The sequence below is a fragment of the Sesamum indicum genome, linkage group LG9, assembly GCF_000512975.1.
Source record: "Sesamum indicum cultivar Zhongzhi No. 13 linkage group LG9, S_indicum_v1.0, whole genome shotgun sequence".
NCBI lineage: Eukaryota > Viridiplantae > Streptophyta > Magnoliopsida > Lamiales > Pedaliaceae > Sesamum > Sesamum indicum.
Genome location: NC_026153.1, coordinates 3,851,176 through 3,866,717, shown reverse-complemented (window position 1 = coordinate 3,866,717; position 15,542 = coordinate 3,851,176). Strand labels below are relative to the sequence as shown.

General features: G+C 39.3%; 3 protein-coding genes across 7 annotated transcripts in view; 2 read left to right on the top strand and 1 right to left on the bottom strand.

Moving 5' to 3' along the window:
- LOC105170505 (probably inactive leucine-rich repeat receptor-like protein kinase At5g48380) lies at positions 904–4,371 on the top strand. Of its 4 annotated transcripts, none has more exons than XM_011091285.2 (3): positions 904–1,092; positions 2,001–2,930; positions 3,118–4,371. In XM_011091285.2, the coding sequence occupies exons 2-3, from the start codon at positions 2,073–2,075 to the stop codon at positions 4,120–4,122; spliced, it is 1,863 nt and encodes a 620-aa protein (XP_011089587.1). In that variant the 5' UTR covers positions 904–1,092; positions 2,001–2,072; the 3' UTR covers positions 4,123–4,371. The 4 variants fall into 4 exon arrangements, with proteins under 4 accessions (XP_011089587.1, XP_020552328.1, XP_011089586.1 ...); XM_020696669.1 differs by having other exon boundaries at positions 904–1,160; XM_011091284.2 differs by having other exon boundaries at positions 904–1,253.
- On the top strand, positions 5,587–9,338 carry LOC105170504 (acyl-coenzyme A thioesterase 9, mitochondrial). 2 transcript variants are annotated; one of them, XM_011091283.2, is made up of 5 exons: positions 5,587–6,241; positions 6,912–7,089; positions 7,473–7,936; positions 8,177–8,305; positions 8,809–9,338. In XM_011091283.2, the coding sequence occupies exons 1-5, from the start codon at positions 5,864–5,866 to the stop codon at positions 8,950–8,952; spliced, it is 1,293 nt and encodes a 430-aa protein (XP_011089585.1). In that variant the 5' UTR covers positions 5,587–5,863; the 3' UTR covers positions 8,953–9,338. The 2 variants fall into 2 exon arrangements, with proteins under 2 accessions (XP_011089585.1, XP_011089584.1); XM_011091282.2 differs by having other exon boundaries at positions 5,589–6,241; positions 7,467–7,936.
- The window catches only part of LOC105170502 (formin-like protein 1), a 6,524-nt gene continuing 964 nt past the window's right edge, over positions 9,983–15,542 (bottom strand). Inside the window, exons 2-5 of the mRNA XM_011091281.2 lie at positions 12,689–15,542; positions 12,380–12,582; positions 11,579–11,823; positions 9,983–11,031 (exon numbers count right to left, since the gene is read on the bottom strand). Of these exons, the coding sequence (XP_011089583.1) occupies positions 10,237–11,031; positions 11,579–11,823; positions 12,380–12,582; positions 12,689–15,542 (4,097 nt within the window). The 3' untranslated portion in view covers positions 9,983–10,236. The remainder of the gene's footprint in view (positions 11,032–11,578; positions 11,824–12,379; positions 12,583–12,688) is intronic.

Here is a 15,542-nt window from a genome sequence, read left to right as displayed (position 1 = left end):
ATATACAATTTTGTATTTGATTTTTTATTATATAAAAGATATTTGACTTACCATTTGTTACTATAAAAAAATAATTTTTTTAATTAGTATATTTTTTTTTTACAAATTATCATTTATATTATTAAAATAAAATATTGAATACCAATAGAAAAAAAGTTAATGTCTAATTAAATAATGCTTTCACTATGTAACATCATTGTTCAGTGACACACAATATGTAAAGTTATGATTGCAAAAAAAAGAAATATTTTCTTATTAATTAATCATTGAAACTTAATTTATATTTTCATATATTATAAAAATAATATCAATAATATAGCAAATAAAAATATAAAAATAAAATGTTAAATTTCCTACCAATTCAGTGAAGTTAAATCCACAGTTACTATATTAAATTTGTTAATTATTGTAAAATTAATTTTACTATATTCTTTTTTCGTTTGGGGGTCAGCCCTCGAACCCATAACTTCATGTATGCACCGCTGCCATTTTTAATCCCCACTAACTCAAAACGAAGTTATATACGTTGTTACTATACTATTACTTTAACAAATTTTCTCCTCTAGAGTCGATCCTCGAGCATTTACCTTGTGTAAGAGGTATTATTTTTTGCAATTTTTATTGATTTAATTCGAAATTAGATTTATCTACATGACAAGATTTATATTATTTAATAATTTCATATGCAATTCATACATATAAGAAAGAAAAAAGAAAAAGAAGAAAATGAAATCCCAATGTGAAGTGAGAGTGTGAAAACTCTGAAGAACGAACAAGTGGAAAATGGTCCATGGTCAAGAACATGACCTCAACACGCTTTTAATTCATCAATCAAAAAGAAAAGAAATAAAAATAAAAACAAAGTCAAGCTCTTGTAGAGTTATAGTCGTTGCGAATTGCCGAATTGTAGTTGGTCTTTAAAGTCTAATTTCTTGCAGCCTTCTCTCTCCATTGTCCAGTCTTCAGCTCCACCCACTGGGTAAAGATTAAAAAAAAAAGAAAAGCAGAAATCAAGAAAAGAAATTGAAGAAAAGGACATGATGAGAGACTGGCCTCCCCGTCTTTGACCCGAAATTCAGCAGTAACAGAAATGTAAAGTGGTAGTAGTAATTACAAGAGAGTTTTTAAAGTGATATCTCATAATCCCAGTCCACTCCCAGGTCGCCGCTGAGCATCAAAGATCCAAACTTTCACACTTCCTCGGCAATTTTTTCCTGTTCTTGCAGTCTTTTCTTGGATAGTTTTCTATCTGGGTATATATGTGTGTGTGTGTGTCTGTGTATAATCTTATTTAGTTTTCTGGATGATTTGTGCTGCTGTGTTTTAGTAATTTTCATCAATAATTGGTTCTCTTCCTTGTGGTTTGTATTTGGTTGTTTGTTGGAGGAGGTTGAAGTTGAGGGGTTTCTGATTTGGTAAAACCCGTTTGTTTTTTAATTATTATTCTGTGGTATTCGAGGTGGGTTTCTTTCAAAGTTCGCATTTTTGGTCATTTAGGTGTGTGAATTTTGTGTCAAGATTGAGTTATTTCTTGTGGGTTTTTTATATTCTTTCCCTGGGCAGAAATTTGAGGTTTCTGTTTGTTTGTTTGTTCATGTTAGTGTTTGTAGATCTTTGTGAATTTTATTTTGTCTTCTTTTGGTGTTGTTGGAGTTTCTGTTTGTACCCTCTCATGGTCATTTGTACATAGCTTTTCTTTTCTTCCATGTAGGATTTCTCCTAATGGTGAAATAGAACCCTGAGTATTTGTTGCTATCTTGCTCACTTTCTTGATATCACCTTGTTTCTTTTATGTAAAATTGCTGTTTGTTGTCAGGGTTTTAGTCTCATAGTTTTGTAGAATTTATTGCTTCTGCTGTCTTTTTCTAAGTGGATTAACTGAAATATGTGCAAATATGTGTTCTAGTAATGTTTCATTTATGCCGTCAAATGATCCTTTTGATATGTAGTCCGACATGGTACTTTTCTTGGAGGCGGTCTGATTTTGGTTTTTGTTTCAGGAAGTGAATTATGAGGCTTTTTGTGTGCCAGCAATCTTGAGTTGGTTTCATATTCTTGGGTCTTTCTGGTTTATGATTGCTGTAGTTATGAGCGTGCTATTGGGTTTCAGAGCACTGCCTGCTCTTGTTAGTATCTTTATTTGGTTGCTCGTGATTGAATCTTTCGGCCATGCTGCTCAAACTGATATTGACTGCTTAAGAGCTATAAAAATTTCTTTGGAAGACCCGTTCAATTACTTGTCATCATGGAATTTTGATAATACTACTGAAGGGTATATCTGCAAGTTTACTGGGGTTGAATGTTGGCATCCGAATGAGAACAAGGTCATAAATATCCGACTGGGGGACATGGGACTTAGGGGCGAGTTTCCACTTGGCGTTTCCAGTTGTTCATCCTTGACAGGATTTGATCTTTCTAGCAACAGTATTCGTGGAAACATCCCAAGTAATATCTCAAAGTTGATCGGTTTTGTCACTAGCCTTGATCTCTCGTCCAATCGGTTTTCCGGAGAGATCCCTGTGGATCTTGCAAATTGCTCTTACTTGAACATCCTTAAACTTGACAACAACCAGTTGACGGGTCAAATCCCTCCGCAGATTGGTCTACTTGGCCGACTCAAGATATTTTCCGTGACAAGAAACCAACTGACGGGGCCAGTTCCCCGTTTTATAAATGCTACTATTCCAGCAGAAAGCTATGCAAATAACCCAGGATTATGCGGTGATCCTCTGCCTCCTTGTCAAGGCCCTTCAACGAAAAACCATACCCCAGCAATTCTTGGAGGAGGTGTTGGTGGGTCGGTTCTTGGAGCTTTGGGTATCATCATTGGTATTATCTTCTTTTTACGTAAGAGGTCTAGGAAGAAGAGAGAAGATGATCCTCTGGGCAACAAATGGGCGAAGAATATAAAGGGCGCCAAACGCATTAAGGCAAGATACACTTTATTTCTCCGATAGTTTTTGTGTCTAACATACTATAAGTACACTTTCACAATTTCATGTCACAATGTGTGATTTCTGTGAAAATGTGTTTCCATAACCTTCTCTTTATCACCATCTTATGCACGCATTTTTTTTCTACGGATGCTCACAAAGAGTTGTATATTCTGCTTTTCAGCTTTCAATGTTTGAGAAATCAGTTTCCAAGATGAACCTGAATGATCTCATGAAGGCCACTAATAGCTTCAGCAAAGAGAATATAGTTGGGACTGGAAGAACTGGGACAATCTACAAGGCAGTTCTTGAAGACGGAACGTCACTTATGGTGAAGAGATTACAAGACACTCAACACTCTGAGAAAGAATTCATATCAGAGATGGCTACTTTAGGTAGCGTAAAACACCGCAACTTGGTTCCGCTTCTTGGTTTTTGTATGACGACGAAGGAAAGACTCTTAGTCTATCAGCACATGCCAAACGGTACCCTGCACGATAAGCTGCACAACGTGAAAGACAGTGCAAAACCTATGGATTGGCCTTTGCGGCTCAAAATCGGGATTCGGGCAGCAAAAGGATTCGCATGGCTGCACCACAGCTGCAATCCACGTATTATCCACCGAAACATTAGTTCGAACTGCATTTTGTTGGACGGTGACTATGAACCCAAAATATCCGATTTTGGGCTAGCTAGGCTCATGAATCCTGTCGACACGCATTTGAGTACTTTTGTAAATGGCGAGTTTGGGGATTTGGGTTATGTTGCTCCGGAATATATGAGAACTCTGGTAGCCACCCCAAAGGGGGACGTCTATAGTTTCGGAGTTGTGCTTCTGGAGTTGGTAACGGGGGAGAAACCAACCTATGTGGCTAAAGCTCCAGAAAGCTTCAAGGGAAATCTAGTCGAGTGGGTTTCACAGCTCTCTAGCACCTCTACACTTCAAGATGCAATAGACGCATCCTTGGTCGGGAAAGGTTTCGACAGCGAGCTTTTCCAGTTTCTCAAAATTGCTTGTAGGTGTGTGCTGCCAGGTCCGAAAGAGAGGCCTTCCATGTTTGAACTGTACCAGCTTCTCAGAGCTATCGGGCAACGGTATGAATTCACGACAGAAGACGATGTTTTGGTTATATCAGATACAGAGGATGCTGATCAACTGGTGGAACTCATCGTTGCTCGAGATGCGTAGGAGATATATTCAACAAAAAACAGAAAAAAAAGAAACAAGAAGAATCATCGAAGTGAGATTTAATACCGGGCAGAACAATAATCGAGCATTGTAATTATATGTTGTTGGTATTTAATGATTTTTGTTTCTCATATTAGATCAGTGGTTTCATGCACAAGAACTACTACTTTACCAGGTAAGTTAGACACTGCTCACCTGTATAGTTATGTTTGATTTCTTGATATATAAGACAGCTTTTGTCTCTGCCTACTACTTCTACTATTTACCTTATGCTCTACATACATTTGACTATGTACATCTTATATATGTATGTTCCTGTTAGTCGAATGTATTGATTGCTTTGGCTGGAGCTTTGCGGTTGATTTTGAACTTATAAGTCACTTAAACTCCTCATTGCAATTAATATTGAACGAGTGCTAATATGTCAGCCTCTCAGATGGGGGCTTGGCCCGAGCACATTTGTAATTGACGTGGGATCCGTAACAACACCATCTGCTCTTTAGGCAAGGGGTTCGGATGGGCGCATGGATTTGTCTCGACAGACGAGGACGAATAATGCAATGTGTAATGTGGTCGATGTATCGTTGCGTGAAATATTGTTCATTTTGATTGGAACCTTACGAGTTTGTCTTTGAAATGACAACCTACTAGAAATTTAAGATATTGGGTTTTATAAGTCAATCAAACTTATCATAAAATGTGTGCCAGCAATGACTGCTCATTTTGGCCGAATACACTCGATATAAAATTACAATACCCAAACATATTTGATAGTTTGCGACCGATTCATCTTATTTGAGTACGTAATGTTTGGTTTTGACTAGAATATGTAGAGATACTATTAGTAGTGTCGTGGACCAACTCAAATTTCGAGTAATAATCTTCCAACTTCAAAGGTTCAAAAGACTTAGAATATATATTTCTGTAAGCCATTAAATCATAATAATTTTTAACCATTGTGACAACATTAGTCATGTTTGCTTCCGTCTAATAAATAAGTCCCCCCTTAGTATTAACTGAATTTGTTGACATTAATAAGAAATTGCATGAAAATTGATATTTCCTCTCTTCCTTACATACATTAATACGTGAGTAAATATGAGGGTAATTTTTTATTGTAAATTTTTATTTTGACATGTAATAAGTCAATCGAGAGTAAATATAATTTTTTTCTCCTGATTTTCTTGTTAATATCAGCAAATTCGGTGAATTTTGACTAACATATAGACTTATTTGTTAGATGAAAATAAATTTCAAAGATGCTAAATATAATTTTTTAAATTATAAATTTTATATATAATAACGCCAAATTTTATGAAAGGAATTATCCCTTTATTATAATACGTACATATTGCATAAAATAAACACAAAACCTCGTGGATTATTAGAAAAAGACAAAATCATGTTCAACGTTGGACTTCTTGAAATAATAAAAAAAAAAACAGAATAAAGTAAAGTAATAATTCCAAGTTTAAGTCATTGGTGACAATGGCGCTTCCTCAACCTCCAACCTTTTTGGTCAGCTCTATCTCAAATCTCAAATCGCAGCCACACAGGCAGAAGCCAGAAGGGCTCTCATCAGTTCATAATTAACCCCTCAAAATAGCTGTACTAAGACTCTGTTATACCAACCGACTTCATTTATTATTCCCAACAAAGACCAATTTTACAGTGAAATCTTGATGAAGAATTGATATTACCTTTCCACCAACAAGAACCCATTTCAAGAATTTCAACTCCAATGGAGTCCAACACCTCTCCCTCCAGTCCCATTCCCATATTCTCCACTCTCACTTCCCCATTTGAGAGCTCTTCCAAGAAGAGTGATTCAACAAGGAAGCCCCTCAGTTTGTGGCCTGGAATGTACCATTCCCCAATGACAATTGCCCTTTGGGAGACAAAGTCCAGCATATTTGAGAGGCTTCTTGACCCCCCACTTGATGCTCCCCCTCAGACTGAGTTGCTTCAAAAGACCCCATCTCAAAGCAGAATGACCATTTTGTACAACTTCTCCACTGATTACATACTGAGGGAGCAGTATAGGGATGCTTGGAATGAGGTCAGAATTGGGAAATTGCTTGAGGATCTTGATGCTCTGGCTGGCACCATTTCAGTGAAGGTACAATCTTTTTCAAGGGAGTTTTTCCTTTTTTCTGTTAGTATGTTTGATTTTAGATTCTTGGGAGTTATGTTCCGTCTCTGCTTTCTCTGGTTTAGCTTTAGATTGATCTGTTTCAGGTACTTTTATATTTGGTGATTGAAACATATGTTAGGAAAAATTCAAGATAGATTGTTATACGTGTGAAAAAATAAGAAAAAGAATGAAGCATTAAAAGATGTAGAATGTACGTGGTTTAGATGAGAATTACTTCTATGACCATGGTTGGCTAAGTATTTGGATAGAATTTTTATGCAATTACAATGATGGCTACTGTCTGAATATATAACCAGGCTGGCTATAAAAGTATGCCGAAAAGATAGGCAAATGCTGGGGCGAATTATGTAACTTTGGGTCCAACTCTGTACTCCAACAATAATATGTTGTTTATATGTGCTTATATATATATAGCTTGTTTTGTATCAAATTCCTGTTGCAATCAAATAATCCGCTGTTTCAGTGTTAGGAGTATATGAATAGTGCTTGTGGGGATTTTCTTGTGTCCTTGCACATTTATGATTATTCAGTGACTACCTTGTTACACGGGTAGCCAGCTTTGAGGATTTGAAGATATTAGTTGAACTGTTGTTATTTTGTAATGGTAAGCTCTCTTTTCTTCGTTGCATATTAGCACTGTTCAGATGATGATAGCACTACTCGACCGCTCTATCTGGTGACTGCTTCCGTTGACAAAATGGTGCTGAAGAAGCCCGTCCGTGTTGATGCCGATCTGAAAATAGCTGGTGCTGTTACTTGGGTTGGCCGGTCGTCTATTGAGATTCAACTTGACGTCACTCAGCCTGCTATTGGTACTTTCTCTGAATTCAATACCAGAATTGGCCTGAAGTAACTCCATAGGTTATGTTGACACTCTTTTTATCCAAATTCAGAACCTCTCGTCCAACCAAAACAGAACGTGAAAAGAACATGAAAATAAGACTTTGGAGTCTCAAATGTGTGCTTTAGGCGTAATTTGGAGTGTAAATATATGACTTGGCTTTTAATACAAGTTATGTTTGTGCAGCAGTTCTTTATACTCTGAATTGTATCTTGATAACTGCTCTGTCTCTTGTATCTCTTTTCTCCTAATCGTATAAACTTTAAAAAACTAATTAGCATGTGAAAATTCATGCTCCTCTGCTATTTCCATATCCACATTTGACTAAAAAACCTGTTCCTTTCATAGAGACAGCTGATGCTGCTGATTCAGTTGCTCTGACTGCCAACTTCATTTTTGTGGCCCGTGACTACAAGACGGGCAAAGCTGCTCCAGTGAATCGGCTGATTCCGGAAACAGAAAGAGAGAAGTCACTCTATGAAGCAGCAGAAGCGAGAAATAAACTGAGAAAAAGGAAGTTTAGAGATGAAAAAAGGGAGATTGAGAATGGAGAGGCGAATAGACTTGAAGCATTACTTGCTGAGGGTCGAATCTTCTGTGACATGCCAGCCTTGGCAGACAGAGACAGCATTCTTCTCAAAGATACATGCCTTGAGAACTCTTTAATTTGTCAGCCGCAGCAAAGGAACATTCATGGTCGTATTTTCGGAGGATTTCTGATGCACCGTGCATTTGAGTTGGCCTTTTCAACAGCTTATACTTTTGCAGGCATGATGCCATCCTTTCTGGAAGTTGATAATGTTGATTTTCTGAGACCAGTAAGTATCTCATGGTGAACTCCGTTTTCATTTCATCCGTTTCACATTTAACTGATGATATTAAATTCTTGACGATTACTCCAGTCAGGACCCAAAACTGCTTATGATCAACTTCGTTGATTGGTTATTCACCTGTCAACTTGTTTCGGTTTTGGCATTTTTCGTGCTAGCTTAACACCATCCACCTTCCATTAGCTGTCCTTACAAGATATTAGTAATCATTCCACATTTGTGATGCAGGTGGATGTCGGAGATTTCTTACGTTTCAAATCTTGCGTGTTGTACACAGAATGCGAGAGTTCAGATCGGCCACTTATCCACGTAGAAGTTGTGGCACATGTTACGAGGCCCGAATTGAGGTCTAGTGAGGTAAGGTCCTCGTCCAGCAAATGTTATGAGCCCTGCAGAAATGAATCTTTGTCAACTTTTATTTTTTAACAGTCTGCCCATTCATACACGATCATCAAAAAATAAACTGAAACATACACGTTTACCCAGAATGCCGACATATACGAGCATAAAGACAGACCTTACATGCTTTTGAACTTCTTTTTGAATTGATTATACGTATCTGAACCTCCGACGCAGCTTGTTCCCCTCCAAATACAAAAACCTGTATACTCTCTTCCGTAATGAGTCCGATGTTTGCCTGCCTCTTTCATGTCCTTCCTCTATACTTGAAAATTGGATAGAATAGCCATGATTTTCTCATCAAGAAAATGGGATTCCTCAGACTTGAAAAGACTTGTTTGTATTGCTCTTGTTCTCATGAAAACTTGAGCCTTCCTGGAGAACTAGACGAGCTAAATAGAAAGTGTGGAGATGAATGTGAACCGACAAACCAAAATGAGAAGTGCCGACTTCTGTTGCAGGTTTCAAACAGGTTTTACTTCACCTTCACAGTTCGTCCTGAGGCGAAGGCGATGAACAACAGCCATAGGATCAGGAAGGTGGTTCCAGCAACAGAGGAGGAAGCCCACAGAATCATTGAGCGAATGGATGCTGATTCATTGTAGTCATTCTGCTATGTAATAACATATGAACAGGGTCTCAGACCAAGGCATTTTGTGCTGGATTTCTGGTTCTGAAAATAGGATACGAGCGTCAGATGTCACAAGTGTTGTTATTTGTAGTAATCTTTGGTTGTTATGGGGATTGATGGTTTTTAGATGAAGAAAGCAGCTATCCCTTCTATGGAAATTGAGTATTATAGCTGAGGTCTGGAGGTTCTTGTTATTGGCTGGTCATACACATTTCAGAGCACTGTATGCGAAATGGATAGAGAGAAAAATGTAGAATATAGTTTATTTTCATCAAGTTTGATTGGAAGGAACAATTTCACAATAATTGTAATACTTACAATCGAGCATCAATCATACAGTAAGTGTATTAATTCAAATTTGATCGGGCTGAGACAGTTTGTTTCATGATGATGTGTGCTTGAGGAAGTTTTTATTTTCATTCAAAATTTATATTTGTTTGGCATACTCAAAAAAGAAAAATTCAAAAATATAATTTGCATCTACTTTTCTACCTCATCTAAACTTTAGAATTCATAAGAATTAAGGTTAACTCATTTTGGAGATATTGAATAATAAAATATTGTTCCTCAATTATTATAGTTGGATAAAAAATAGTTATTGATAAATGTAAAATTAGGCAAGTGTAAAATTAAAAATTTGTGTAATTTTTTTTTTTTTTCCTGGCGTCAATATCTTCCATTTGAACTTTATGGAAGGATTACAATTATAAATTGAGATTTTTTAGAGGTGTAAATATAATTTTAAAAAAAATAAAAAATATACAATTTCACATGTTTAGAGATAATCTAATTATAATTATGAAAAGCCATGTTGCTAAATTTTAAGAGACATGTCACATCATTATCATCGTATTGTTTTTCCCAAAATAAAACCATCCACACATGTGAAATCACTGCTGCTTTTATATATATAAAAAAAAATTCCCCAAATATCATTTATAAATATCCATCCAATTCGCAGTTGAGCCTCAGAAGTGTACTTATTCAGAGTCACAGGAGCAAGATTTCCTCCGACAATACTCTATTACTCTTATTGCTTCCAAGAGACTTTTTCTTCGTATAACTCTACAACACCCGAAGGTTTCCAAAATCTTTTACATTCATCTATCTAATAAATACAAAATATTACAAAGAGAAAGAAAAACACCAGTACCTAAAAGACTGGTAGGCACCATACTATGAAACATCCTGCTCACCCCTTCATAGACAACATTTTTCATGGCAAGAAAACATAGGAAAAGGTCACCTGATGTCTGCATCAAGCATTAAGGGGAAGGCTCTCATCATCGGACGATGTAGATTGCCGCTTATGAAACCCTCCCAAGGCTTGCTGTAGCATTGGATTAACGGGGACGGGGAATTTGTGTGCAGAACTAACTATTGTTCGTTCATTTATCATCCCAACTTCCTTGCATACGCGATCCAAGATTGTTAGGAACTCTCTTACCACCATGAAGATTCTGAAAGGATGAGCTTCTTCTTTAGCTGAGTTTCCATGGAAATATTCGGTTATCTCTTTTACCAGCGATAGAGCAACACTTTCTTGGGCTTGAATCCTTATGATCTCCTCCTCGGCCCTTTTCATGAAACTGTTCATTGCGTTGGAGAACTTACGGCCGCTTGTTTCCTCCAAAGACGTTGTCTCGTTTAGTCGAACAATATCTCTGATGTTTTCGATTCCTCTTGAAAGCTTGGAGACGTCGCTGCTGAGCACTTCTGCATCCATTACAGCAGCTTTCTTGACGTTTGAGAGCTCTGAGCTAAGAGCAGAAACGACTTGGAGACCCAGTTTCCTGCATTTGGCATCATCGTTTGTGGAGGAGTTTTCTTGGAGTCGAGCTCCTTCGCTTCTTATGATCTCCTGAACGACGAAATGTAAAAGCGTGGTTTTCCCATCGGCTCCCTTGACATCAACAAGCTTGAGCAGCGTGTCAAGCTTGAATGCATGTGCATCGCCCCGATTCGTTCCCACATTCATGCGGTTCCCAGTCTTCAGCACAGCTTCGAGAAGTTTGAGGAACATCCTACTCGTTCTCAATTCTTCACAAGCTGCCTGTAACATTAACACGTGTAAATCAACATCGCCAAACCATATAGCACACATTGAGAATTCTTCCCATTTTCTTGTTTCTAAAGGATATAATGTGGAAATTTGAATTGGCGAAAGTTTGATGCTATGCTTATGCAGACCCTGCAAGCAATCTAGCTCCCAAGAATACAAGATTTAACCATTAGTCAGCAGAATCACACCTCAACAACAGAAAATTGCCATTTTGGGTTCATTCTCGGGGGCAAAGAAAGTTCTTTAAGCATCGAGAAATAAGAAATGCTGAAGATTCTCCTTCAACAAACAGCATATGAAGTCAACGGTCATATAGTCTCCTGGTCTTCCACCAACTCCGGCCATTTAAACCAAAACACAGACACAGACACACACACACACAACTAGCTCTCAAGTCAGTCCACGTTCACTACATAGCTACAAACTTATAATTATATTTCCTTTGGTATAACATCACTTAAATTCAGGTTTTGTGGCCCCAAATTGATAAATATTACTACAATGCATCTGCCAAGCTGATACCAAAACAAAATATTACCTCCAGAGTTGCAAATGACTTTTTCAGGTACTCAACCTCAGATTCGAAATTGGATACGTATAGCATTGCATCTACTCTTTTGAATGCATGAGGTATGTCAACAACTGCCTTCAGAAATCTCTCGGCAGCCCCAAGCTTGACTGGAGAATCTTCCTTGTGTTCTTTCAGCTTTCGTTCCTCTTCCTTAGATGGAGCCATCTTCAATAAACTCTCAAGAAGTTCAGTACCAAGAACATCTCCATTCCCTGTGTTCAAGAGCATAAATGAATTACAGCACATGCCTAGTGGATGGACAATGGATATCAATGTATGTGAAAATTGATCACAAGATTTCACATGGGTTCTTGCCCAGTTGCCTGAGTTCAACATAGCAATTCTTCACTGGAGATTGATATAAACATGTATAGGTTCAAGAATTTGTGAAAAAATACTTCTATGTTTGAGCTTTTCAGAGTCCTGCTACAGGGTTCTTTGAAATTGAAGCCATTCAGAGAAATTGATATACATATTACTGCATACATTTTTCTTTACTTGTTAGGGCCACCCAACAAGTAAGCTACTACAAGGTACTTCACACTTACAATGTAATTGAATGGCTTCATTCCAATTTTTGGCTCATAAAAAAGAAGCATAAAACCAGACACAATGGCATTTAATCGTTCATGTTGACTGACATCTGAAATAGACGATAATACCAGCTAACAATATAAGCTACAACCAACAGGAACACAGGATGTTCATACTTCATCAGGGAGTACGTGGTACGTGCGTCTAATCTTGACAAAAATGTTATAGAAATACCTTCCAGAAGGCCTTCGCAAACTTCATCTACAGTTACATGGAGTGCCCTCAACAGGATGGCGATATTTTGAGCCTTCTTGGGATCAAGAATCCTGTTACCATTGTCTTGCCCGGGTGAGGGAAGAACCTGCCACCTTGTTTCCTTTGGATTTGGTTTTGAAGTATTCGCAACGAACAATGTCTCAATCATCTCCTCATTCAACCTGCACATGATTCAACCAAACAGCCAAGTTAAGTCATAAAAAATAAGAACCGAATAACAGTATTCAGCTAACAAAAGTACCACATCTGTAATAATGAGAATCGTACTTAAAAGAGCTGCTTTTGAGTTGATCCCACACCATCTCCCGATCAGAACTTGCTCTTACTTTATCCCAGTGCAATGGCTTCAATTTTGGTTTAGGATTACTGTCCGTGTCTTCGCTTGAGTGCTCAGTTTCTGTATTTGGAGATTCTTTATCCCCATCAGTCTTGACAGTTTGTGAATCATTTGTAGGCAACTCAATTGGGGAAATCAATGTGGGACTTTCGACAGCAATCGGTCTTAAGGGCCTTATCAGAACCGGAGGTTCCATGGGCTTTTTGGCTGCCGGAGTTGGAGTTTTTGGACTTTCCCATGCTTTACTTGGAGGAGGTGGAGGTGGAGGTGGAGGTGGTGGCGATGGAACAGAAACTGGTGGTGGTGGTGGTGGAGGTGGAGATGGTGGCGGTGGAACAGAAACTGGTGGTGGAGGTGGAGGTGGTGCTAGAATAACAGTGGCATCGTGCTGTACAGGGCTGCTAATTCTCATGGGGGATTCCGCACTGTGATCCAAAACATTTGAAAACAGTGGCGATGATGCTTCACTTCTCCTTGAATTTCTTTCTGGCGACAGTGACCTCTGGGGCGAGAGCAATGCAGATTCTTGAATTACCAAACTTTGCATCTCTGATGGTGTTGAAATAATAGTAATGTCATGCTCTACAGTGCTAATTCCCACTGGAGATTCTACATTTTGATCAGAAACATTTGAAATTCTCGGAGACGATTCCTCATTTCTGTTTGAACACCTTTCAGGTGACAACAAACTCGGTGGCAACTGGATTACAGATTCTTGAAACACCAAATCTTGCATCTCCATTGGTTTTGGGTCAACAGAGGTGTTGTGCTGAACTGGGCTGCTAATTCTCAACGATTCCTCACTTCTGTTTGAACACCTTTCAGGTGACAATAAACTTGGCGGCAACTGAATTACAGATTCTTGAAACACCAAATCTTGCATCTCCATTGGTGTTGGGTCAACAGAGGTGTTGTGCTGAACTGGACTGCTAATTCTCACCAGAGACTCCAATTCCTGATCCGAAACATTTGAATTTCTTGGAGATGAGTCCTGATTTTTCTCTGAACATCTTTCGGGGGACAATGAACACCACAGCAATGGAGGTTCAGCCTCTGGAAACACCGAATCAAGCATATCAAATGACATTGGAGTAACGGAGATGTTATGATGAACTGGGCTACTTATTATCACAGGTGAAAGTGCAGCGTCTGGGACCACCATATCAAGCATATCGAATGGCATTGTAGTAGCAGAACTGTTATGATGAACTGAGCTACTTATTCCCACAGGCGGTGCAGCCTCTGGGAACATCATATCAAGCATATCAAATGGCATTGGAGCGACGGATATGTTATGATGAACTGGGCTACTTATTCTCACAGGAGACTCCACATTCTGATCAGCTTCTGAAATGTTCGAATTTCTCGGCGATGATTCCTCACTCACCAAACCTTGCATCTCTGTCGGTGGTGGAATAATAATGGTGTTATGATGGACAGGGCTACTAATTCTTACAGGAGAGTACACGTTCTGGTTGGAAACATCGGAAATCCTCGGGGAGGATTCCTCACTTCTGCTCAAATATCTTTCCGGGGACGATGCTGTCGGTGGCATCTGCGATGCAGAATCTGCAAACATCAAACCTTGCATCTCCGGCATTGTTGGAATAACAGAGTTATTCTCGACAGGGCTACTAATTCTCGCCGGAGCTTCCAGATCATGATCGGAAGCATTCGAATTCGTTGGCGAAGATTCCTCACTTCTGTTCGAATATCTTTCCGGCGACGATGAACGGGGGAGCAACAGCGACCCGGAATCCTGAAACACTGAATCTTGCATCTCCGGCAGCTTTAGAATAACGGAGTTGTGCTGAACAGGGCTGCTAATTCTCGTAGGAGATTCCACATTCTGGTCTGAAGCATTAGATATCCTCGGCGAAGATGCCTCACTGCTGTTCAAAAATCTTTCCGGGGACGATGAACTCGGGGGTTTTAACAAGGACGCAGATTCAGGAAGCACTATACCTTGTATCTCCGACGGCGTAGAAATAACAGCTGCGTTACGCTGAACTGGGCTACTAACTTTCACTGGAGATTCCACTTTCTGATCCGATACATTCGAGTTCCTAGCCGACGATTCCTCACTTTCCCTCGAACGCCTTTCGAGGGACGATGAATTCGGTGGCAACGACGATGCAGATTCCGGCAACACCAAACTACTTGTCGCCGGCTGTGTGGCAACAGCAGTGGTGTTATGCTGGACAAGGCTACTAACTCTCACCGGAGATTCCACATGCAGATCCGAAACGTTGGAATTCCTCGGTGATGATTCCTCACTTCTCCTCGAATGTCTTTCCGGGGAAGAAGAACTGGGGGGCGATGGAGATGCAGATTCCCGGAATGCTAAACCTCCTGTTTCCTGCGGTGATAGCATATGCGGAGGCAACGGCGAAATACTCTGAATCTCAGTTAATTCAGGTGACTTCAGAATCAAATTTTTTGGGCTCGAATCGTTAGCCGGAGAAAGACTCGAGGTAGCAGACCTCACCGGAGAACCCGAACCCGAACCCGATCCGGGCGCCGAAGAAGAGTAAGTGGATGAAGAATTTGACGTGGAGCCATTGAAATTCTCCACCTCTATAGCGGCAAAAGCCCTTCTAGAAGCTGATCCAGTGCCAATCGAGCTATCTCTGCCATTAATGGAGCCTTTGGGAGAGTAAAACTCTTCACTCTCATCATCTTTACTCGACACCACTTCAGCATTACCGCGGAAATTCTGCCGGAAACCCTGTTGCGTGTTCAAAGGCGGCAAAGGGCGGAGCTCCGGTGACTCCATCTTTCGGG